At 58.2% G+C, this 25,109-nt stretch overlaps 1 protein-coding gene across 2 annotated transcripts; it reads left to right on the forward strand.

Annotated features, from left to right (window-relative positions):
* Positions 1-5,864: 5,864 nt before the first annotated feature.
* Positions 5,865-23,479, forward strand: HNF1B (HNF1 homeobox B). Of its 2 annotated transcripts, none has more exons than XM_042830208.1 (9): positions 5,865-6,203; positions 9,105-9,304; positions 10,409-10,673; positions 11,206-11,447; positions 16,901-17,064; positions 19,691-19,823; positions 19,928-20,119; positions 20,461-20,579; positions 22,163-23,479. In XM_042830208.1, exons 1-9 carry the CDS (start codon positions 5,866-5,868, stop codon positions 22,181-22,183), a joined length of 1,674 nt encoding a protein of 557 aa, XP_042686142.1. In that variant the 5' UTR covers position 5,865; the 3' UTR covers positions 22,184-23,479. The 2 variants fall into 2 exon arrangements, with proteins under 2 accessions (XP_042686142.1, XP_042686143.1); XM_042830209.1 differs by having other exon boundaries at positions 10,487-10,673.
* Positions 23,480-25,109: the final 1,630 nt, after the last annotated feature.

Raw genomic sequence — 25,109 nt, forward strand, 5'->3', positions numbered from 1 at the left:
GGTGCGCTGCTGGGCGTGCGGATGCTCTCCGCGCGACGCACGGGGATGCGCTCGTTCCCCTCTCAGGGCCGCGCGGATACCCCCGGAGGAGCCCGTGGGGGTCCGAGCGACAGCGCGTCTGTTCTCCCCCGTGGCGCGGCCCTTTTGCTCCCCGTGTAACCGGGCACGGCCCTCTCGCCGCGGCCCGGCATCCCGTGCCGGCCGCCGTGCGGAGACCCTTTCGGGGACGGCGTGGGGACGATGCCGCGGACGACACGGTGCTCCACGAAGCTGCCGGCCTGCGGCGGCCCGCGGCCTCGCCGCTCCGCTCCTCCCCGCGCTAGGAGATGGGCACGGCCGTTCGCCGCTTGGCGATGGCGCGGAGGCAGCGCAGTGCCGAGCACCGCGGCGCTCAGGGCCGGGGCTGAGCGATGGGCAGGAGGGCAGGGGTGGCTTCCAGTGGCGGGGTCGGAGGGGAGAGGCCGATCCTCAGCCCACGGCCGCTGTCTCCCCTGTGAAATAATGGCTCGGCGCTGTCTCGCAGCCGGCACTCCCGGCCCCCGCTAATTCGGTGATTTTTATCCTGTCCGCCTCCCCCCTCTCCCTCCTGCCCCATGCGACCTCCGGCGCTCCTCCTCGGGGCAGCTCCGGGGTCACTGCTGACGGATAGACCCCGCACCCCACGTAGGGGCCGGGGGGACCGGGGAGACGCAGAGCCGTGTCCCCCTGTGCCACCCACACGTCGTGGCCCACGCTGCCCTGGGGCCCCGCGCTCCCGGCCCAATGTGTCTGCCTGAACGTGCTGGCACGCATCGGCCCCATAGGGTCCCTCGATGGCACTGGCTGTGTTGGCACAGGCAGAGGCTGTGGGGGGCCGGGGCGGGATGGAGGCAGCCAAGAGCCTGGCATTTTCTCCCTCTGAGATGGAAGAAAGGTTTGCAACCAAGGGGCAAAACAAAGGGGAGGGAAAACTGTGTGAAATGTGACATTTGCCCATAAAACCGGGCTGGCTTGTGCACAACTTGCTGCCTCTTGCTTGACCATCTCCCTGTGCTGTGCAGGACCTACGTGCAGCGACACCACCGATGGGCAGATCCCGGTGACTTGGGGCCACCAGGCAATGCCACCACCTCGATGCCAAGTGAAACATCCCAGACCAAAGCCCGGGACAAAGGCGGCTTTGAGGACCCGCAGGGCCGTGCTTGGGCGGCTGCTGAAATGTGTGAAACTCGGCTCTCGTTGGGCTTCTTCCTGAAGCGGAACTATTCTCAGAGAAATATTCCCCTCCACCGGCCCTAATGGCTTTTCTCTGTGTGCCTGCATTAATGAAGGTGAGGCCCAGCCTCATCGGAGGGAAGCCATGCAAGTAATTGCCTGAATTTTTAATTCGGGGTTATGATAGGGGAATCAAAGTCACGCTGCAGTCGCCGCGGTTCCACACCATTGAGCGCCGCAATTTTCCTCTGCTTTTTGCCCTCCTCTCTGACGGACCCTGCTGGGGGCTGAGGCTGCCCCATCCCGGGCTGAGAATGCCACGGGTGGGTCTGGGTGTGGGGTGAGCCCACATCTGGTGGTGTTTGCCGGCCCTGAAAAGACCCCCTGCACCTTCCTGTGCTGTCTGCGGGCTGCCGGGCTGCACTGTCCCTTTGCCATTGCGGCCACACTCAACCCCACCTTCCCAATGGCCAGCCACCGGTGCATGCCACCGTCCTTGTACCAGGGGTGGGAACTCACAGATGGGGCACAAGCCAGAGGGTGGCGCAGATGGGGGGCTACGGGTACCCAACTGGGGCTCCTTGCACTGCACGGATGGCCCTGCAGCCCCTCCAGCATCCCTCCAGTGCCACTGCTTTTGTTTTCCCAGAAAACAACCCCGCCTCCCGAGCTGGTTCCAGCTCGCTTCACCTCCTCTTCGCCTTAAAATTAATAAAAAGTCTGCGGACAGGGGGCTGCTCAATAACGCAGAATGGCATGCGCACAATGTGCGCCCCGCGAGGGGGGACAGAGCTTTGGAAAGCAAAGGTGCCTCCCTGCCCTGCTCAGGTCTTGGGAATCTGGTGCACTGGGTGTGGGGGGCCATGCCAACAGGCTGAGGACAGCAGTGCTGTGCTGATGGGATGGAGGTGGTAGTGCCACACAAAAGGGATGGGGATGGTAGAGCTGTACCAATGGGATGGGTTGGCAGGGCTGTGCCTATGGGATGAGGCCGGGCCCTGCTGTGCACAGCCATGCGCAGGGAGCAGCTCTGAGCCGGGGCTCCTGTTGGGGAGCCATTCACACAGGTTCAGCCTCATGACCCCATGTTTGGGGTTTGGGCCACTGTTGTGGTGTTCTTTGTGCTGCGATTCCTCAGCAGATAGCATTGTTTGCTGTGACACGTAAGCCTGGTGACAATATGAGCGCTCTGGCACTGATTTCATTTGCACTGCTCTGAGCTCTCCTAGCTTGCCCCGGTTTCAATGTCTTTTTATAGCCCAGCAGAACTTGTTTTCCTGTACCAGTGAACCATAACCCGAGCGTGGGCTGGGAGCTGCAGGGGACACAAGCAGGGTTTGGGGTGGCTGCTCGGTCACGTTTGCACTCACCATGCCTCTGAGAGACCCCATTCCTGGGGGTGCTCGGCCACAACACCCCCTCTGCCTCAGCATCTGGGGAGCCCACATGGAGCCCCTGCACCCTGAACAGGGGGTCCCAGTGTGGGTTTGGGACTGTGGGTGGGTGCAGGGCGGTGTGTCCCTGTGGGCAGTGCAGGGGAGCTACATGGTGCTGCCCCCCCAGAGCCCTGCAGCTCAGCAAAGGACAGGGGGGCGAAGGCGGATTATGAAAGTGTTTCTTTGCTTTGCTTTTGAGAAAAGAGAACTTCAAAGGGGCCATTTATCACCAGACAAAGAGAGTGGCGAGTTATTTGCAAAGTGTACAGAGAAGCATTAATTATCGGAGCGCAGGCCAGCGCTGCAGCCGGGTGTCCCCCTGCCCGCCTCCCCGTGGGCTCACAGTGTCCCCAGCCCATGCCCTGTCTCCTCTCCTTGTCTCCTCTCCATTGCAGGAGATGCGGTGGCAGAGGGTCCCTGACTGTGTGACAGCACTGTGCTGCAGCACTCAGTGCTGGGGACACGGCTGGGAACAGGGGACATCAGGGACCCTCCGGCCGAGCACCCACCCCAAAAGCTCTGTGCCTCAGCAACCACTGGGGGCAGGGGCTGGGCAGCACGTGGTGCCCCAAGCTGGCGTCCCTTGGCTGGTGGCACAGTGGTACGTGTGGCACTTCCCGATCGCTGCCAGCCGCCCTGCACTCTGCTGGGTGTGCAGGCCGGCACACAGCACAGCACAGCTCTGCCTTTCATGTCTGAGCCTCCCCAAACCACAGCTTCCCCTCGCCGCCGCGCGGGGATCAAACGCGGGTCATATTTAATAAAGGTGGGGATGGGAGAAGGCTCCATAACATTACGTCACCTCGGTGCGGGGGAGGCGGGGGCAGGGAGGGAATGCGAAAATCTCGGCGCGAGTGGGGGCAGAGGAGAAAACATTTCAGCGCGGGGACTTAATGGCCCTGTGCCAGTGGGAACGCTGTTTCCCACTGCCCGCAGGGTCAGGGCAGTGTGTCTGCATGCGCTCAGCCATTAAATGAAACTAAGAAAAAATGAGAGCCAGATACGAAATGCGTGAAGGCGTCCATGGCAGAATTCCCCCGGTGCCGCGTGAGTCACGTCGGGGCAACCTGTGGGAGAAATCCCCGCTTGGAGGCACTGGGCACCGAGCTGAGAGCCGGGGGCACCGCTCAGTGCCCCTGCAACGCGTGCGGGGATGGGGGAGTGCGGCCGCGGTCCCTCTGTCCCTCTGCCCATCCACTCACACGGCGCTGGGAGCAAAGTCACCACTGCCACGACTGTGCCCATGCCCGACCCCACCGTGTTCGGGGTTCGGGGCTCATGGCAGCGAGCAGAATGCGTCCAGCCCACAAAGGCACAGAGCTGGTGTGGGGTGGGCCGGGCACCGAGGGTCATGGTTCCCCATTCCCAGCCCCTGCGCCCTCCATGTGGGAGCTCAGCCTGATGCTTGGATGGCACCAGCACCTTCCTGCTGGGAAACTTTGTGCTCCCACCCCACGGGGCGCCGCTGCCCCCCAGCCGTGGTGAGTGCGGCCTTCTGCTGAAGGGAGTTAATGAGCTGTGCCCGACAGCGGTGGGAACGGGCAGCAGTGGGGCTCCTGACAGCCCTCAGAGGAGCTGGGTGTGGAGGAAGGGGGAAGAGCAATAGGGTGAGAGATGGACCAGAAAACAATATCCACTTCATTAGCCAGGTGGCTCCGAATGTGTGGAAATAGGACAAAGTCTAGGTCACCCACTGTGACAGAACATTATTATCATGCGATGCCATGAAGCCGTGCAAAGACCAAGTCAAAGCTCACTGGCCCACTTGAAAGGGACAGGGGAGCTGCCCCAGCCCAAGCTGTTCCCAGGCTGTGGTCCCACGCACGGCCCCACGGCACAGCTGAGCCACGGCCAGCAGCAGAGGCTCAGTGATGGGAGTGCGGCTGTCAGGGACCCAGCAGGCAGAGATGTGGGTTTGAGAACGGGACAAAGGGAGAGCTCTTGGCCAGGCTGTTGGGAGTGGGCCTGGGCCCTGGGCTGGGGCCCTTTTTCTGCCCTTTCTTCCATACACTGCGCTAATGTAAAACCAGAACCATCAACACCTGTCTGCCAGATCCCTGCCAGGCATGCAGGGAGGTTTCCTGCTCTTCAACACACTACCCCTCATTTTCCTAGTGGGTACGGTGAGGGCAGAGAGTCCTGCCCCAAATGGGCTCCTACAGGGCTCAGGGTCTGCCAGGTGCTGGAGGCTGTTGGGACATTTTAAGATTCCTGGACCCCTCGAGGTGGGGGGCAGTGATGGCTCCAGGGATGCTATGGCAGTCTGAACCTGAGCTGGGAGTGGTGGGCATTGAGCGCCCATCTCCCAAAAGCACAGACACCCATTGCCAGGGCACGGCTAGAGGGCACTGGGCTGCACAGCTTGCTGGGATGGGAGGTGATGGGTGAAGCATTCAGATGTTGTATTTCCCCTCCCACACCTGCCCTGCGGGATTCCAGAGCCCACCACGTTGCATCCAGTGATGTGCTGGTGCCTGTTGTATCCCGCCTGCTTTGGTTTGGGTCAATTTGCTGATCTTTTGTGACTCAGTGCGTTCACGGCAGGAGGAGAAGCACTTTTTGTTCAGGTCCCCGATGTTTTCCACTGCCCCACCCCCGCGGTTATCTGGGCTCGACGGGCGCTCCGCTTTCCCGAGCAGCGCTACCCCCGCAGAGTCCCATTTGCCACATTGCCGCGACTCCTCCGCGGAGCAGAGCCTGACCCCCGGGACCCTTCCGGGACCCCGGCTGAGGACCCTCGGCCCGGCCCCGCGCAGCCCCACGGGCTTTGTGCAGCGGGGCTCGGCTCTCGGCGCGGGGCTCAGCCCCGAGGCAGCGCCCGGCTCCGCGCCGTGCCGCTCCGAGCGGCCCCCGACGGCACTCCGCGCTCCGCGCCGAGGCCGAGCCGCTCCTCCGGAGCGCCGCACCGTTCGGGGCCGGACCGGGTCGAACCGAACCCCGCTCCGCCGCTGCCCCGAGCGTTCCGCGCCGCTCCTCGGGGCCTCACGGCGGCCGCGCGCAAAGTCCGTCCCAGCGCGGCCGATAAGGGCCGGGCGGGGGCCGGACCGCGGCGGGCGGGGACGCGGGGTTCGCTCCCGGAGGAGAGGCCCTCCCGGAGCTGATTTGCATAAGGTATAATGCCTAACGGCTAGGTAGAGGGCGGCCCGCGCCCCGCACAGCCTGCCAGCCGGGGCGGAGCGGCAGGTGCCGGAGGGAGGCGGGCCGGGCCGGGCCGAGCGCGGGGAGACCCGGGACCATGGTGTCCCAGCTGAGCGCCCTGCAGCGGGAGCTCCTGGGCGCCCTGCTCAGCTCCGGGGCCACCAAGGAGGGGCTGATCCGCGCCCTGGAGGACATGGTGCCCGCCGCCGGCTTCGGCGTCAAGCTGGAGAGCCTGCCGCTGTCCCCCGGCGGGCCGCCCGACGGCAAGCCCGGCTTCGTGCCGCTGGCCAACGGACACGGCAAGGGCAAGCTGTCCGGCGACGAGGGCTCGGAGGATGGCGACGACTTCGACACGCCGCAGATTCTCCGCGAGCTGCAGGCGCTCAACACTGAGGAGGCCGTGGAGCAGCGGGCAGAAGTGGACAGGATGATCAGGTACCGGCGGAGCGCTTCGCTCTCGCGGCCCCGTTCGCCCCTCCGGAATTCGTTCCGGGTGCGCCCGTCCCGGCGGGGCGCCGCCGCCGCCCCCTCTCTTGCACCGGGAGCAGCGCGGTGCCGGGCAGTGCCGCCGCCCCGTCGGGTGTTCGCCGCCCGCCGCGGTGGAGGGGCCGGGGGTGCCCGGGTTGCGGCCGCCCGGGGCTCGGCTCCGTCCTCCCTCCGCGCCAGGAGATAAAACATAAACTGCAGCACGTGGAGCTCGGAGTGCTATTAATTTATTTCTATAAATCATCAACAGAAAGATACACAAAGAGCCGCGATTAGGGCGAGCGGAGAGGCGGGTTATTCATTGCCGGAGTTGTAAACCAGGCGGGGAGGGGGAACGAGGAAACCCCCAAACGCGGCCGCTCGGGTCCCGTCCCGTCGCGTCGCGTCCCAGGGGATGCGGCTCCGCGCCCCGCTTTGGCCGAGCCCGTCCGCTCCGTGCCGTGCGGGGCCGGGCAGAGCCGGGCCGGACCGGGTCGGGCCGTCGGTGAGCGGCGGAGCAGCCCCGCGCTTGTCGGCGGCGATTACCCCCAGCGCCGGGGCCGGCAGCGGGGCTCTGCTCCGAGCACGCGGAGGCGATCCCCGCGTGTGCTCAGCGACGCTCGCGCCCGGCTGTGCGGCAGGGCAGCCCAGCGCCTCCCGGGGTCGGTGACATTGACGGCAGCGCGGGGGCTCGGACGGGACGCGCGGTGCGGGAGGGGACGCCGCTGAGGGCCGCAACCCGCGCGCCGGGCGCCGCTGCTGTCCCACCGCCCCACTGCCTGCCGCTGCGCCCCCGAGGGTGCGGGAGGGCTCTGTCCGCGTCGCAGTTCTCCCACAGGTGTTTCTGTGCAAAGTTTGCCTTCGGTGCAAACAAGAGCAGGCACATGTCCCTGAGGAGCCTTCTGCAAAGAGCTGCTGTTTGCTCTAAGAGAGCCCTTTGTACTTGGAGAGAGGCGGCCGGGGCAGGAGCGTCGGGAGCCGTCGATCTCAGCCCCTCCGTGCGGCTGAGCCCCCTCTGCTCCCACCCCGCGACCCCCGGGTCCTCTCCCAGGCGGTCCCCGCGGCCGCGGAGGTGCGCGGCCCCCACCTGTGCCGGGCTGCCCCGTGGGCACCTCCGTGGGCCCCAAAGGGCTCCGTGCTGGGGCAGCTCTGACCCCACGGCCCCGTGCAGGACCCCGCTGTGTGCGCAGGGAGATGCAGATTAGATAGATCCGATGGAGGGAGCCGGCTTTATAATCCATCTGTATAAATTCTTGGCATTTTTCTCGGAGGATGTGAAGCGTATTTACCTGTTTCCAAGGCTGACCCAGAGGGCGAGCGGGCGGGGGCCTGGAGCACAGGATGGGCAGAGCTGCCCCACTCGGCCGTACTGACGCGGCGCTCAGCTCGATGCCAGCGGCCACACGGGGCAGAGAAAGGCCGCGGGGTGAGGGCTGTGAACCGGTTTGCAGTGCCACACAGCACACCTGGGTGTGCTCCTTTATTTCTTCCTGCGTGTAAAATCCATCCCGACGGAGGTTGGACAATTGATGAAGTTTTTATTTCGGGGACAGAACTCAAAAAATGGGTTTGTGCCGACTTGTTGAATAGAAATGTTTTCCTCTCTGGCTTTTTAGGTTCACCAAAAAGAGAAAAAAAAAAAATAGAAGAGGTGAACAAACACTCAAACGTTTCATTTTGGGTCAAGTCCAAACATTTTGTTTAACATGAAACAAAATGTTTGGGTTTGGTTTCAGGCTGTTTAACCCTTCTGAATACGGTCAAGTTGATTTGTAAAGAAAATCGTTGCTCAGAAATTCGGAGCTGAACGATTGTTTGGAAAGCACAGGTCCAGAGTGCATTGGAAATGCTGAAGTTAGAAATTCTAAAAATAATGAAGTGAAGGGAAAATTGAGGAATTTCACTAGTTCCCACGTTGATTTTTTTTTTTTTCCAGCACGAATGCTGTCAAATTCCATTTCAATTCTGAAATCTGTAACCCAAAGTCACTCATTTTGCATTTTCACGGTGCGCACCGGAGCATTGGCTTGAGGCTCAGGCAAAAAGATGCCCTTGTGTTAGCCAGGCTGCTGTCAGAACAAGCTCTGTTCCACCAGCTCGTTAGGACTCAGTAATTAGTGAGCAGGAGCAGGTGGGAGCAGGATGGGGCTCAGCTCCCAGCTGAAGCTCAGCTCCTCCCGCCCAGGCTCAGGGAGCACAGCTCCATCCCCGCCGTGGGTCCCCCTGGCTGTGGGTATTCCTTTGGACACGAAAAGCTTTGTTTCCTTACTGAGTTTGGAACAAAAAGTAAGAAACCTATTTGTTGGGTTTTTCCCCCTTGACAGGATGAAGGATCCAAAATAACAAATGCATTGGAAAAGTGCTTGGATGGTTACTCCGAGCGCAGTGTCAGAATATCTCATTCTTTGAGTGCACGACTGTGACCAGGTTCAGGTTCCGCTCCAATTTCTCGGCGTTGAACCATTTCCTTTCACCCCACATCTGTGGGTGCTGTGGGGTGAGCTGTGGGGCCGGCCCGCTGTGCGGGTGCGTTGGCCGCTCCATCCACCATTGCGTTGTGCCTCTGTTGCAGTTTCATTGGTTCCCAAACTGGTGCCAGGCAACAGATGGACATCAAAGTAGCGTGGATTTAAAGAAGAGCCAATCTGCACCTGGACTGGTTCTGATAGAGTTGAATTCAAGTGTTGAAAAATACCGAAGACGAGCTCAAAATGACGGCGAGGGGCTCTGCTTGGGTTGGCACACGGGGCGGGAATCTTTGCCATCAAACATTCATTGGGAATAGCGTGTCTTCACCAATAATAGCGGGGTTCCATCATGGGAAAAAGCAACCACAGAGCAAAGTTAACCCTCGTTTTTCTGCACCCCCAGCGAGGACCCATGGCGGGCGGCGAAGATGATCAAAGGCTACATGCAGCAGCACAACATCCCGCAGCGCGAGGTGGTGGACGTCACCGGCCTCAACCAGTCGCACCTCTCGCAGCACCTCAACAAAGGCACCCCCATGAAGACACAGAAGCGGGCTGCCCTCTACACGTGGTACGTCCGCAAGCAGCGGGAGATCCTGCGGCGTAAGTACCGGGGAGCGGGATGGGGAGGGGGCACGGCTGTGGGTGGGGGCAGAACGCCGGGTCCCCCCAGAGTGGTTTTGTGGGTCCAAGCGATTGAGGCTGCGGGAAGAGCGCGTGAGAGCCCCTCTGGATTGCAGCAGTGCTGTGCGAGCTGCCCCGAGCCCACCAAAACGGCTGGATCTCTGGGAGAGCGATTCGGGATTGCGCACAATTAGATCCATCTCCCACCTCTGCCCCCTTTTCCTCTCCGCTTTCTGAACGCGCTCACTTTCTGCAACTACTTGCAAAAAAAGAGAAAGAAAAGAGGGAGGAAAGGAAAAAATTGTAAATCTTTAGCAGGGTCTCATGCAACCCGAATTATTTACAATGTGGATGTCTTTGACCGCGCACCCGGAGCGGTGCTGGTGCTGCGTGCCTGGGGAGCTGCACTGTGTAAATCCCTATGGCCTGGCTAGGAGCGGTGCTTGCGTGGGGCAGGTGCTGTGCTGAGCCCCCCTGGCCCCCGACCCCAAAGGATGCAAAATCCAAAAGCAGAAAAGGGCTCAGCCCCGAGTGCCGCTGCTTTGAAGGTGCACCTGGAGATGTTAAAGCAAACAGAGCTGCTCCAGCCGTGCCCCTCGCCTTCCCCTGTTGTCACAAGGGGAAAAGCCATTATAAAAAGAGGGAGAATTCCCCTGCAAAATGGAGAATAATAAAAACTCCCATTAATCTCCCTTTATGGTCGTGGTGACAGGTGCCTGGCGGACACGGGAAGGTCACCCTGGTGTGGGGCCAGGCTCCTCTGGGAGCCCCTTGGGCACAGGGTGGGCACGGGCAGGGGGCTGCGCACCTGCTGAGCTCCTTTCGGGGGCTGTGACCCCATCCTCACATGCAAAATTCCTCCTGGAACAAGCGCACGCCAGCAGAGCCCGGCCACGCATGTGCACGTGCTGCATGTGCAGCCAACAACCACCTGTGCCCACCTGCCTGCGGTGCCCACCGGGGCCGTGGGTGGGAGGGGGCCGGGGTGGGGGCTGGGTGGGGGCTGCCGCTGCGCCGTGACGGTGACTCTGAGCTCTGAGCGGCGGCTACAGGCCGGGTCACGTCTGCTCCTTTCTCTTTCAGAGTTCAACCAGACAGTCCAGGGGTGTGAAAATAGGACAGACAAAAGCAGTCAGGATCAGCTGCTGTTTCTCTTTCCAGAGTTCAATCAACAGAACCAGGGGGCTGGCCAGCTTGACGATGCCTGCGCCGAAACCCCCAGCAAGAAGATGCGCCGCAACCGCTTCAAGTGGGGGCCGGCCTCCCAGCAAATCTTGTACCAAGCCTACGACCGCCAAAAGAACCCCAGCAAGGAGGAGCGGGAGGCGCTGGTGGAGGAGTGCAACAGGTAACAGCTGCCTCGTGCCATCCTGCAGAAGCTGCATGAGGTGCTGGGCTCGTGGCATGCGGCCCTGGGTTTTGGAATGGTTTTGCTGAGCCACCTGTTGGCTTTGGGCTTAGCGCTGGGCAGCATCCAGAGGAGAGCAAGCTCTGCGCTGTGTTTGGGATGCGGCAGGGATGCAGCCAGGATACAGCAGAGATGTGACAGGGATGCAGCTGGGATACGGTGGAGGTGGAGATGGGATGCAGTGAAGGTGCAGCAGGGATGCAGCCGAGATACAGTAGGAATGAAGCAGAGATACACTGGAGATGTGGCAGATATGCAGTGGAGATGCAGCAGGGATGCAGCCATGATGCAGTTGGGACGCAGCAGCGATGCTGTGGTGTTATAACAAGCTCAGAGGGAGGCGGGATGGGCTTTATGGCACGAGAGTAGTTGGAAAGAGGGCCAGGTGTTCAGGAAGGGTTGAACGCTTTAAACCCTGTGTTGGGAGCTCCCATCAGCACCCTTGCTCCAACGTGTCCCTTTGCATGCGCAGGGCCGAGTGTCTGCAGCGAGGGGTGTCACCCTCCAAGGCACATGGGCTTGGCTCCAACCTGGTGACGGAGGTGCGTGTCTACAACTGGTTCGCCAACCGGCGGAAGGAGGAGGCTTTCCGCCAGAAGTTGGCCATGGACGCCTACAGCTCCGGCCAGCCCCCGCACAGCATGAACCTGCTGCTGTCCCATGGCTCCCCGCACCACAACCAGCCCAGCGCCTCGCCGCCCAGCAAGATGCCAGGTGAGATGGGAGCAGCGATGCTGGGCAGTGGCAGTGTTGGTCGTGTTTCCAATGATGAAAGGGATTGTGAGCTCAGTGGTCGTGGGCCATTGACCTTGTTGATACTGTTGACAATGTTGGCACCATTTGTGCTGCAGAAAGTGGCACTCGAGGCAGTGCGGGGCCATGGTGGTGATGGCCTCGGGGGAAAGATGGTCCATGCTGCCCATGTTGGACAAGGGACAGCAACAAGGCTCAGCCCTTGGTGCAATTTCCCCATTGGCTGTAAGATGGGACTCCTCTCAGCAATGGAGCATTGGGACACTCTGCTTTCTCCACAGTTTCAATGGGTGCAGAGAGGTGTGGATGCTGATCCCTACTGTGCCAGCCACATGGTGGGGGCTGGATTTCTATTCCATCAAGGACAGATTGCTGGGCTGGGCATGTTTGTGGGTGCAGGCTGGGCTGGGCAGAGGTGTGGATACAGCTGCTCTGCCTGGCGTGGAGAGTTAGGGCTGGGGGATGTGGTGCTGGAGAACTAAAGTTGGTGACACGAGTGGCTGTGGGCAGAGGGCTGCGCTGAGCCCCACAGTTGGGCTTTGCTCTGCCTGCAGTGTGCACTGCTGGGGGATTTGAGCAGGAGATAATGCTGAGAGCAGAGCTGGGACAGTAATCAGGGAGGGCCTGGCGGCATGGGGCAAGAGGCATTGTTGGGAGAACAATCCCCATTGTGCCGCTACCTGCAATCTGCACTCCAAAGCCGCCAGCCCCAGCAAACAAGAGCGGGCACTTTGAGGCGGGCGGCGAGGGGTCAGCACGGGGCCACGGGCTGCAGGCCGTGTGCCCTGACCACCCCTGTCCCAATTTGGGAACGACACCCCAGGGACAGGGAGACACAAAGCAACTGCTTCCCAGAATTTTCCCTACCTGGCTCATTGCAAGCCACAGCCTCATTACAAAGAGGAATTGATAGAGGATGTCCAGAGGAGGACACTGTGGTTACCGTGGGGAGGGCTGGGAGATGGGGATAGAGCTGTCCCAGGCACCACAAAGCCCATGGTAGAGTGATGGGGTGGGAGGGCACGGAGATGCCGATGGGCGTAGAGCATACTGCCCAATGGCATGGGGACACCGGGGGCACTGGGGACACGGGGGGCACTGGGGACACCAGGGCCGGCAGTCTCGTGGTACAGCTCTCCCTGCAGGGCTGGCCCACAGTGACCAAAATGTGACCCTGCCCCAGGAATGCCCCGCACAATGGTGGGGATGGGGTGGACGTTTGCCCTCCTGTCACCGGCTGATTGCTTACAAGGTGCCCTACAAGCACATTGTCAGCAAAATCAGCTGTTTTCTGTGTTGGCCGCCGGGCTTTACAATACTGCACCAGCATGCAGCCCCGCGTTGTCATGGCGTTGTCCCCCCCGTGCATGCTTAATTGACAATTAAGCTGGGGCTTTGAACGCACCCCGCTGCCTTTGATGTGGCCCCGTCTCTCCAGCGCGCTTGCAGGCACCCCGCGAGAGCCTTTGTTTTCTTCTATTAGGGGACTGCAATTATTGGAACCGCGGGCATTTATCTCGGGGCTGCGGGGCCGTTAAGCCCCAACCTTTATTTTCCCATTGGAGCATCGGCCAGCAGGAGCCAGCCGTGGCTATAGGGCTGCTGACAGCCCATCCGTGGGGGCTTTGAGCTGGGCAGGAGTGATGGCCGCAGAGGGGTCAGGAGGGCTCAGCTGCGGGAATTCTGCGCTGGCTTGCAGCAGCCTTGCCAAGGAGCAGGAGATGGGCGCAGTGAGGGCTGCGCATGGGGTTCGGGGCTGGCTTAGGGGTGAGGGGCTGGGCTGAGCTCAGCCTGCACTGGAATCCGTCAGTCACAGCGGCGTTTTGGGGCTGCAAGCCTCCAAAATGTCACCAGCTCCTCTGAGAGATGCTGACCCCATCCGTGCTGGGATTTGAACTGTCCTTGCACCGCGTGCGGCACTGTCTGGAGCCCTCAATGCCTTTAACAGCTTAATGACAGTGCTGGGACACTGCCCGCACCCTGTGGCCTGCACAATCCCCCCAGGAAAGGAAATGATGGAGCTGAGTACGGCTCAGAGCAGGCATTGCCCCACGGTCGGGATGGGGCCGGTGCAAGCTGATGGCTGGGGACAGCGGGAGAGCTGTAAAACCGAGCATCCTGGGCGGCCCCTCGGTGCAGGGTTTTTAACTGTTTGGAGGTAAATACTCCAAGCCTATCTATCTCGGAGGTGTCTCAGACTCTGGACTTTTCCCTTCCTATAGGGGATTATCAGAGATCTCGGTTCTCTGTTTGATTTGAAGGTCACTCGGGGCTTTATCTCGTTCCTCGGTGCCATGCGGCAGACTCTGGCTTATGCCATTTTTATCTTCAAGAGCCCCGGGGACAATCAGTGCTGATGAGATTAGGGACGCGCCCCCCGCACCCCGCACACAAAAGACCCCGCGTCACCCGGCCCCACTCTGACCGACAGCTCTGCGAACACCGCAGTGACCCCATGTGTGTGCACATCCATAGGAACATACAGCATTTTGCATTATTTATATGTATTTTAGATATCTCTACAGCCACACATAAAAATATAAAAACTCAGCTCCACGCCCCGAGATTCTCCCTAAACTGAAAGGGCAATTTGGGTTACTTTACTCTATTTTTTTTTTTCCTTCAAGAAGAGCCTGCTAATAGCACCCTGGTCCAGAGGTACATCGCTTTCTATCTGGATCCTGCAGGCTGTTCTCTGATAGCTCGGGCTGCGCAGGTTCTGATTGCAGACCCGGTGCCAGCCGTTGTCAGATTTTACTGTTGCGCTCATTGTGCGGCCCTGTGGGTACGGTGTGCTCTTAGGAGCTTTTCCTGCTTTTATGGGGGGTAATTAGGACTTTATGGCAGCAGCAGAATGGGAGGGTCCAGTCCCAATAAACAGCTTTATAATGGACATAAACTCCGCACCTCGGTAACATAGCAAGATTAACACTTTAGGGACAATTTGAGTGGCAGACCCAAAATCAGCCCCAGGCAGGAGCGCAGCCGGGTGTGAACACTGCAGCTGGCTGCGCCTCGGGATGCTCCATGGGATGATCTGTGGATGCTGCACGGGATGCACTGCTCTTGGGATGGGCTCTGGGAAGCTCAGGGTGCTGGCTGCAGGGTTGGGGCACAGGGTTAAGGCTATGGCAGCCGGAGCCTGCAGGTCGTCTGGAGCCGTGGGGAAGCAGTAAAGCATTTCACGGGCTGTGCAGCTCAGGGACCAAACAATAGCCACGTCCCATAAACAGACTTTTATACTATAGCTGTAGCTCCAGTTGGAAACAAACTCTTTAAGGGCGCAGGCTTGGCGGGCAGACTCATTGCTGGGGCTGGACGGGGAGAGGCCAAGGAGGAATAAATCTCATGCTGGGGCTGCGTCACGCTGTGGAAGCACAAGAGAGTGGCGGCACAATAATTGTGCCTGGCTCTGCACGGCCGCCTGCCCTGCCGTGCCATAAAGCTGAGCTTGGGCGACCGCAGAGCCCCCAGGAGGGAACCATTGTGCACAGGGTGGGCAGCGGGAGCTGGGCCATAGGGAGAGGCTGGTCCTGGGGGCAGGGCTGGCACAGGGCAGAAAATGGCGCCCTAGATAGCATCTCGTGCCTGGAGGCTGCTCCAGCAATGTGGCTGCGGCTCTCCATCTTCCGTGTGGGTGCTTTGATGGGGAGCGGGTGGGAGCTCAGTGGGAATGGGGAGCAGGGAGGGATGGCACCTCCACTGTGTGGGAGCGCTGGTAGATCGGCGGTAGCGACAGCATGGATCTCCTGCTGCTAACGATGCAATGTGCCGTAACCCGTCCCAACGGTGAGGGCACACAAATAATAATATGCATCCTGCTCCAGGAACGGAAAAAAAAAAGCAAGGTGAAATGGTTGTGGCTTCCCAAAGGCCCACAGGGCACACGGGCAAATCCTTTCCCTCAGCCCCAGGTGCCAATGACCCAAACTCTTAGGATTGCAGAGAAAAGTTTGAAGATCAGCTTTTAACGTCTGCTTCTTAAAGTCAAATTTGTAATGATGGGGTTCTTGGCTGAATTGGGTAGAGTGTGATTTGGGACTTAATTTTTTTTTTTTTCTTAGTGAAAGCTTCACGGAATCCAAAAGAGGGTGAAGATTGCCCTGATAGTTAGCAGACATTGGCGTCCCTCCCACTGAAACACTATGGGCTGTTGTTCTTAAGAGTAATGTCTCATTCTGCCCCATGTTTTTCATAACCGCTTCCAGTTGCACAGCCAATCCGATCAGTGTTTCGTGGGCTCAGGAGCTGCCAGTTAGTCTCCTGTGCTCCTCATCTATCTTTGAGACCACTGTGAGAAGAAAGGGCTTTTTTTTTTCATCTCCGCTCCCACTGTTTGAATAGTGCTGCAGCGTCTCAGACCGGCAGCGGCTGAAGCACACTTTGCACGAGGCTGGGACCGCAGGGAAGAATGTGGTGACAGTGCCCTGGTTGAGTAATGTTTACCCGGCCGTCCACTCGTACCGGCAAATATCCACCTGCCAGAGGACATTCTTGTATTATCAGGGATAAAGGGGTTTGCTGGGAAATGATCAGGAACCAGACAGCGCGGGGAGATTCCTATCTGCAGGACATGTTTGACCAGCTGATGTTTGGAAAATTTGGAGGTGATTAGAGAGAATTTTTGTGCTTTTGGTGGAGGTGGCAGGGAGCCTGCTGTACCTAATTCAGTCATTTTGGAGCTAAGCTCCCAGACCCAAGTTATGGCTTCTTTCTTCTTCCTAGACTCAGGTTTTACGGTGGCCCTCAGAGCATCCTTGCAGAACTGGAGCTTAGGCAGTGCTGGCACCTCCTGACCAAGGCTCAGTGCAGGCTCGGGGCTCCAGTGGCACTCTTGGTGCCTGCAGAAAGGAGCCCCGAAGCCCCAGGCCCCCAGCTCAGGTCATTCTGGGGAGGGTCCCAGCGCCTGGGTGATGCTCCCATGGCTTGTGTTCCCAGGAGGGATCTTGGGCCGCCACTTCGATCCCCGGGAGTTCAGTGACCCCGGTGCCGGCTGCCCATAACAAATGGCTTCTCACCAGGGCAGCCCTGTAAAAGGCGCTTTTGTTTCCCGTGGGTTTCCCTCAGTTAATTATTTGTGATCTGTAGATGCCTTTCCATGACACACGGCTGATCATATGGTTATCAGTACGGGGCTATTTAGCCAAATTAAATATATTTGTATTGAAGACCCATGCTCAAGCCAGATTTCTCTCCTGGGCGGTGGCAGGCTGTGGCCATCGTTCCTGCCATCACCGTGTCGTCCAGCCGTGTTAATCACACACGTGTCAAGAGCGAGGCGCGTCCATTCCCACCACGGTTTTCATAGAAACGCGGCGTCACCAAATCATTAAGGTTGGAAAAGACCTCCGAGATCATCCAGTCCAACCGTGAACCCATTCCCCCAAGCCCGCTGACCACGTCGTGTTCTGCAGGGGTCCGATACGGCCAGGGGGCGAGCAGCGAGGCGGCATCCTCCGGGGCCATCAGCCACCACGGCAGCGGTGCCATGGTCACCACCAGCCAGGCGGTCCTGCAGCAGGTCTCCCCAGCCGGCTTGGACCCGGGCCACGGTTTGCTCTCTCCCGACGGTAAAATGGTGAGTACACCTGGCCTATTGTGGCGGCGGTGCTGATAAGATAAGAGGGCCCAGCGGGCAAAGCAAACACGCTTTCCCCGGGTTTCACACGCGGCCCGTGCTGAACAATGGGGCATTGTGGGGGTGTGGGCGCGCGCCCGTCCCCACCGCCCGCCTCAAAGGCGGCCCCACAGCCCCGGCGTGTTCCACAAGTGCGGCCCATAAACCTGACAGAGCCCGCTCCGCTTTTATTGATTGCATGCCTTGTGAATTGAATGCGCGCTGGGTGGATCACTGTTTGCTTTCCCCTGCCGATGACATGGGCATTGATAAAGCTCTCATTCATTGCTTTTCCTTAAGCCCTCCTGAGTTCTGAGCTCCGCTGGGAAGCCCTTTGCTCCCAGTTGTGCCCCCAGTGTGCTGTGGCTGTGCTGGGCTGTGCTGGTTGAGAGCTCAAAGTGCTCCTGGCTGAGCGCGGTGCAGAAATGTGCAGGAAGGAGTGGTGGGATGGGATGGAATAGGATGGGAAGGGATGGAATAGGATGGGATGGGATGGAATAGGATGGGATGGAAACGAGCATGGCACTCCTTGAAGCAGCTGGCACAGCATCACCGTGTGGCTGGTCTGGCCACTCGGCAGCTCTTCCGGGAGGAGGTTTTTCTGCTGAAAGTGAAAGTCATACATGGCTCTTGGCACAAGATTTCACTTCCATTTTCTTAAGACAATCCCTCGGGGCCGTCAGCTGCAGGTCCCCACAAGCCTGGCAGCTACACCAGGGCAAGCTGCATGCTTCTTTCCACAGCCTGACTGCTTTTGCCCCCCATTGCCCTGCTTTGCCTTCCCTTCTGCCTGCCTCTTGCTCATGCGGTCTCCTTGTAGCCCCCTGAACTCAGGCACCGCTCCAGGGTAGCTGAGTATCCTCAGCCATGCAAGGGAACCATCACAGAGCAACCCCGAACCCCCTGGCACTCTCCCTCGCTGCACACCCTGCACGCACCCATTTCTCCCTCTGGGTGTGTTGTGCCTGTAACCCTGAGCCTTGAAGTCATAAAATGAGTCACGAAGGAAGGCAGCAGCAGGCACAGACAGTGTGGGGTGGGGGACGGGAGGACAAAGCGCTGCCACGAGCTCAGCAGCACAGCAATCTCGGTGCACTCTTTGCAGTTTCTTTAAGGGGCACAGGAGCCCCCTGGAAGGGGATGTTTTCAGTGCATGGCAGGGGGCTGCTCAGAGATGCAGAGGGTTAAAGCAGTGTGCTAAAGGCACCTGCAGGCTGCAGCAGCACTGCTGAGCTCTCCGTTGCACAGCGCCGTCTGGGGCTGCTCTGCTCCTCCAGCAGCATGCAGCTCTGCCAGCTTATCTCTGATCTTTAAGCAAGGCTAGCTAGTGCTTGCAAGTTATTTAATGAAAATATGCTGTAGGCTGTGGTTTCTAGTAGGTAAACATGTGCCTTTAATGCCCTACATGAAACCAAAAGCTGCCTAGGAAATTGCTGCATCTGAAGGCAGTTGGTTTTTTCAGGGGAGGAGGAGCACTGTGGAGATGGTGTTCTACTTTGTGGTGCTGCTGTGCTTTCCCATAGTCCCAGATTGTTCAGTGCTTGGTGGAGTCTTTCCCGCTCCTGCTGTCTCTGGTTGACCCCATTTGGGTGCAGCACTTTTGCCCACTTCTCCCCGAAACGTGCCATGCCACAGGTGAGCAGCATGCGCTTGCAATGGGCTGCCTGCAGCACACTGCACTGCGGCGTGGCCTGGCCTTGAAGAAACTTTCAAAGTGGAAAGTACTGGATAAGGAAACATGAGTCACTCCTGTGCTCTGGAATTTATTGATGCCTTTGTTTCGATTGCAATGAGGCTATCTCAGGCTCACATGGGTAAAATAAACAAGGACCAAGTGTCCAAAAGTGTCACACAGAGCCCAAAGGATGCCTTCAAAATCTGCACTGAGGTTGCTCAGTGCAGGAGGTAACACAGAGGGGTGAGGTGAGTGTGCAGCAGGTCAATAATGCAGCAATAACCAGGCGCTGCCAGAGTCCTGCTACTCCCAGGACCATCCCAGCACACCCCCAAGTGCCTCTGCAATGGTTGCACACCAGGAGCTGCCTTTGGCCATGTGCACCTGCCCCTACTGGCACGGCCATGGTGCGGCTGCAGCCCCCTCAGCTGGAATTTGTTTCATAAAACTGATGACTAAGATCACTCTGAGGTCTTTTTTTTTAATTTACTTCGCCTTCTTTTTTAAGCTTTCCCAAGTTTGTATTTCTCACTTTCCCCTACATCTGTGACGGGTGGAAGTTAATAAGTGTGAGAGTCCTCAGTTGTCCCCAGCAGCAGGAATGCGGACCTGGCCAGCAAATGGCGACTGTGTGGGACACGTCCTGTCCCTGCTGTGCTCTGCTGGAGCACTGGCAGCTGCTTCCAGGAAGGCTTCACACCGCTGCAGCTTTGCTATTTATTAACGTGACACTCAGTGCTTCCAGCCAGGGTCTGCAGCTCAGGGGTGCTCCACTGGAAGGCGTTGGTGTGGGTGCAGCTTGTCACCTCCTGGGGGGCTTTTTCTTTTCCCTCTGTTGCTGGTTTTGGTGCTGGTGTGGCTGGGAGCCAGCGTCGTGTGCCTGATGGCCCCTGTCTGCTTTGCTCCCTGCAGATCTCTGTGTCGGGCGGTGGGCTGCCTCCGGTGAGCACCCTGACCAACATCCACAGCCTGTCCCACCACAACCCGCAGCAGTCCCAGAACCTCATCATGACGCCGCTCTCAGGAGTCATGGCTATTGCACAGAGTAAGTGTGAAATGGGAGCACATCTGGATCCCAATCTCCGGACCCCGACCTGCAGATGCCAGCCCCGGTGCTGACACCCTGCCGCGCTCTCTCCCTTCTCCCAGGTCTGAACACCTCGCAGGCGCAGAGCGTCCCTGTCATCAACAGTGTGGCCGGCAGCTTGGCAGCCCTGCAGCCGGTGCAGTTCTCACAGCAGCTGCACAGCCCGCACCAGCAGCCACTCATGCAGCAGTCGCCCAGCCACATGGCCCAGCAGCCCTTCATGGCCACCGTCACCCAGCTGCAGAACTCGCACAGTAAGGGGCTGAGGGGAACACCTGGGAAATTAACTCCTATGGGAAAGTGACTTCTGCTCTGCTGCTGCTCCCTGTCTGGCTTTGTGCAAGGATTTTTTTCCTTGTGGGTTATTATTGTCACATACTGCTTATTGCTCTTGCCTTGGCCACCACTGGCTCTTGTGGTCAGAAAAAGCAAAAGCTTCCCCGTCATGCCAGAGGCACATGGTGATTTCCTTCCATTTCTTTTATTATATTCCTGTCTGCACAGTGTCCATCCCCACAGCTATGCATGTAGCACGCTGTCTGCCTGCCTTGCTCCTGCACAAAGGCTGTGGGTGACGTTGTTTTTCTCTCCACAGTGTATGCACACAAGCAGGAGCCCCCCCAGTATTCCCACACCTCCCGCTTCCCCTCGGCGATGGTGGTGACAGACACCAGCAGCATCAGCACGCTCACCAACATGTCTTCCAGCAAGCAGGTAATGGCTGGGCTCTGGCAGCAGGATTGGGGTGTGCTGGTGTAATTTGGGGTGTTTGCCCCATGGGTCCCCCTGGTACAAGCACTGGAAACTGAGCCCTGGAAACCCAGCCTCAGCCCCTTCATGGGCTCTGAAAAGCCTGCTCATGGATGGCAACCCAATGGGGATCTGCACAATGAAAGGCCGTGCTGGATGCTGAGTGCTGGGGTTTGGCCAAGCACCGTGCAGTGAGCAGCTCTGGTCCCTTCGTGGCTGGTGAGCGGTGCTGGGGCAGCTCTGCAGATGGCATGGCGGCCTCAACCCCACCTTTATCTGCCCCATGTTGGTGTAAGACATATCCCAGCTCGAATCAGCTGCACAAGGCCTCGCTCAGACAATAGCCCCTTTCTAAATGCCAGCTCTGGGGACTGTGGGAAATATGCGGCCCTTATTGATTGCTAGATAAATATGAGAGAGCCTTGAACTTGTATCCAGATAAACTCTCTTACCAACCTTAGACAGCAGAGGGGAAAAAAAATGTCTGCAATGACCACAGAGTAAATACGGCGTGGGATTGCCGTGGGACTTCCGCACGGATGCCTGGCACTGTGTGTTGCTGGGGGCGAGGAAGGGGCTGGAGTTGGGGTGGGGATGGCGGGGGCCCTGGGGCTGAACCAAGGCGAAAGGCAAAGCGCCTCGGCCCGGCTCAGCTCGCTTTGGGTGCCTCTGCTCTGCGCCCCGCAGTGCGGGAGCGTTCAGGCGCGGCCGCGCTCTCAGGAGCGCCATTTCCTCTGCACGGCTTTATCGGCCCATCTGCTGTGCGCTCAGCCCGAACTGCCCCTGATTAATTGTGCTCTCCTGCCACGGGCTGGCTTTGATGCCGGCTTGCCAAAACGAGCCCGGCACACACAGGAAATGTCCCTCATGTGGGAACAGCAGCTGGCCATCCCTGCCATGGGGCTGCAGCCTGCAGGCCCCACGCTTGGGATGGGTGACTCTCCCTTTCTTCCCCCCATAGTGCTTTAATCAAAGCAGAGAAGGGGGAGATGTGGCTCTTTGTTGGGGCTGGAAGGGACATGCGGCTCCCGGCTCCTCTGACAATGCTCGAGGCCGAGCCACCATGTTTATTACGTTAGCAAACACCTGATAGCTGCGGCCCGTCCCTAATGACATGTCACGGGAGGCTCCTGGCGTCTCCTTATCTCCGCCTTACGATGTTTGCTGTGCGCTCCAGCCCACAAGGTCACACCGGCTGCCAGCCCCCACCCCAGCGGTGACCGGGGGACCCTGGAGGGGCCGGGGGATGGAGCTGTGGTGGCACTGATGGAGCCACAGGGACCAGCCCGTCCGTCTCGGAGGTGACAGCAGCACTGGGGACAGACACTGCTGTCCAGCTGACCGGCACAAACTCCTGGCACAACTCCTGCAATAGACCCTTTTTTATTTAAAAAAAAAAAAATAAATCATTTTTTTAGGGTTGCAATATCTGGCTCAGAAAGTGCTTTCCCCCTGGGGGTGCAGAGGGCTGAGGGCTTGGGGTGCGGGAGGAGATGACCTGCGGAGCCCCGGCCCACCACTCACCATGCTGCTCTCTCCCTTCCCAGTGTCCCCTGCAAGCCTGGTGATGCTTCACACCTCGCTGCCTTTGCACATAGCAACGGAAACTTATTTTCCACAACATCCCGCTGGTGACCCACGCGTCGAGCCAGAGCGCAGCTCAGTGCCGCAGCGAGGTGCTCGTTACCCCGACGTGCGGCCGGAGCCTCGCAACCCCGCGCTGGGGATCAGCCCGAACCCGAACCATGGGACCGCGCCTCTCCTCCCCTCCACGCAGTATTTCCGAGACGTGTCCTGAGGATTGTTTTTTCCTAAGTATTTGCCTTCCAAGAGGCCGTTGGCTCTCCCGAGGAAATAGGAACAAGCTGTACTGGGACGTGGCAGAAGATGGATCGTATTTAAGTTATACTCCTCCACCCGATGGACTGAGAGGGACCCGGGTCTGTTACTTGGCTTTTGGAAGGAGGAATCTCGTGCTGTTGAACTGAGCCAGTTAAACTGTAAATATAGGTACAGTCTGCTCCACCCTCACCCATCCCCGCTCCTATACATAGAGATTTATATAAAAGAAGTAAATGTTGTCCAATTGATGTAAACTATTGTAATTAAGTGCAATTCCCCCATCTGTATATATTGTTCCTGCTTTTCTCCTCTCCCTCAGTCTTATTTTTTATTTTTTGGTAAAGGTCAGAGCTCTGCATGGTTTTGGTTTTGTATTTTCTTTCCTCCCTTAATGGAGTTGATTAACGAAGAAAGCCCTGTGCCTCTGCAGAGACACCAGCTCCCTGCCTCCCAGAAGGACAGGCACCGAGCTGAGCCCCAGCAGCTGGCCCCAGGACTGGGTGACACGAGGAGCTCAGGGGACTCTGCTGTGTTTGGGGACACAGAGTGGGGTGGGCCACTCCACAGCCAGTGCATGTCCCAGCCCAGCACCCGCTGGGGACGTTGTGCTGTGCACTGCCAGAGCCTTGCCCTGCTGCATCTACCCGAGCCTGACTTTCCAAAGCTGTGAAAGGCATCATCTCAGCTGCCGTGGGACATGAGCTCCTCCATACACACATCCCTTTGGAAATGGATCGCATGCTCCTTGGTTGTTTAATTTCTTCTTAAACTTTGCTATGTGTGCCAAATGCTGAGAGTGCTTTAAAGAGGCGAAGAGCAGTGGAGGTGCCTGTGGACAGTCAGCCACTGCTCAGAACAACACTGGATGCTTTTTCTGGGGCAAGAAATGCTATTTTATACAGTAACCATTGCCAGGACTGATAGGAGCAACCCTATGGGGAATAAGTCATCGTGAATCGGAGACCGATATTCAAATCACATTTAATTTAATGTATACCATAATTAAAAACCATTTTTTCAGACTCGTTGCTGCCATGTGATCTATGATTCCTGCTGCAGTTGAGAGTGCTGGTGGAGCGCAGCAGGGATGTGGGGCTCGGGGGGCTTCATCTGTTCAATGTGGGTGCTGAGGGAGGGGCTTTCAGAGCATTGGTCTGGTGTTCACATTTAGGGCCAGAGCACCCCAGTCAAAACCCTCCCGTGGAATTTCTGTGATTTTTTGCTGCCCTAGACAAGAACTGGAAGAGGATGGGAGGCATGAAGACTACTTGTTCCCTTTCACAGAGATTCAGAAGCAACATGCTCTGTTAGCAAAAACTGGGAGAAAAGATGCATGCTTGAGAGAGATCCGCTGCCCCTCCCTGCTCAGCAATGCCCTTTCAGTGCAGCTCAGCCAACCTTCTCAATCAGCTCAGGTTCTGCTCTCAGACATTGCCTGGGCTCAGTTCCCAGCAGGTCAGGGTGGGAACAGTTTGGATTCTCTTGCTGCTGCCAGCTGGTGCTCTGCTCCCTGAGTGGCTCATCAAGGCAGGGGGATGAATGTTCCCCAGCTGGTGCACATCCAGTGTCAGGCTGACTTTGTCCCACAGAAGAATGGGTAACCCAATGGGAAGGAAGGAGGGGAAGAGGGACTACATAAAGCCTTGCTGGCAAAGCAGCCCAGTATCAGCACTGCTCTCCAGAATGCCACACAGAGAAGGTGAGTGCAAACCCTGGGGAGGTGCAGCCCCACAGGAGAAGGTCTGGGAGGTCAGGGGAGGGGCTGAGCCCAAGGGAAATGGGGAATGGGCACAGGGCACGACTGAACAAAGGCATGGGCAGAGAAGGCAGCAACCGTGGAGCAAAGAGTGTGTGATAAAGAAGGTAGGACAAAATTGATAATGTGAAGAGAACTAATGATTAAGAAGGGGAAGTGTTTACCTAAGAGGCGTGAATGCATGAAGCTGCCAAAAAGCTGCTTGTGTGCTGTCAGCTCTGGGTACCAGAGGGCCAGGAGGAAGAAAACTTCTTTTGCTAATGGGCATTTTGTATCTGGTGATGTAGTTGTCATACAGCAGGGACACCTGGCAGAAACATGACAAAGCCCATTTATGACCAATATGTTTTACAAGGCTGAGTGATAATTCCCCATTTCAAAGACATTTTGCAGGGGAATTCCTGAGCATGAGGATCCATGGGCTGTCACAAAGCTTTAAAGGGCTGCCTTTATATCCACAACAACTGCCACCTCTTTCTTGGAGCAAACCCATATCACTGCATTTAACTTAGAGTGCAGATGCGGGTACAAAGGAAACCTCCTAGATCCCAGCATTACCAAAAAGCCTCTGGATGGACACTGGAATACAGACAAGCTATTTTAGCAGCATCAGAACTGCTGCTTGTCGCATGTGTAGTAGTAACACCAAGTTGCACAAGAGTGCCCAGCTTCAAACATGCAGCATTTCCAGACCGGCTCTGCCAGTCTGGCGAGGTGGCTGCATGCGCTGAAAATTTGGGCAGGAAATATCAAGGGAGCACAGTCCTGAAGCTTCCTTCCTGTGTGACACTGGGAAGAAAGCATCATTGCTGCCCTGTGGATGGCACGTGGGCCACCCTTTGGAGGCTCTGGGCAGGTTTGGTCGGGCTGGAGCTTGCCCAACACACAGGTTTGTG

This window comes from Centrocercus urophasianus, unplaced genomic scaffold (genome assembly GCF_019232065.1).
Source record: "Centrocercus urophasianus isolate 14NV4802_14NV808 unplaced genomic scaffold, USGS_Curo_1.0 seq_33, whole genome shotgun sequence".
In the NCBI taxonomy this organism is placed as follows: Eukaryota; Metazoa; Chordata; class Aves; order Galliformes; family Phasianidae; genus Centrocercus; species Centrocercus urophasianus.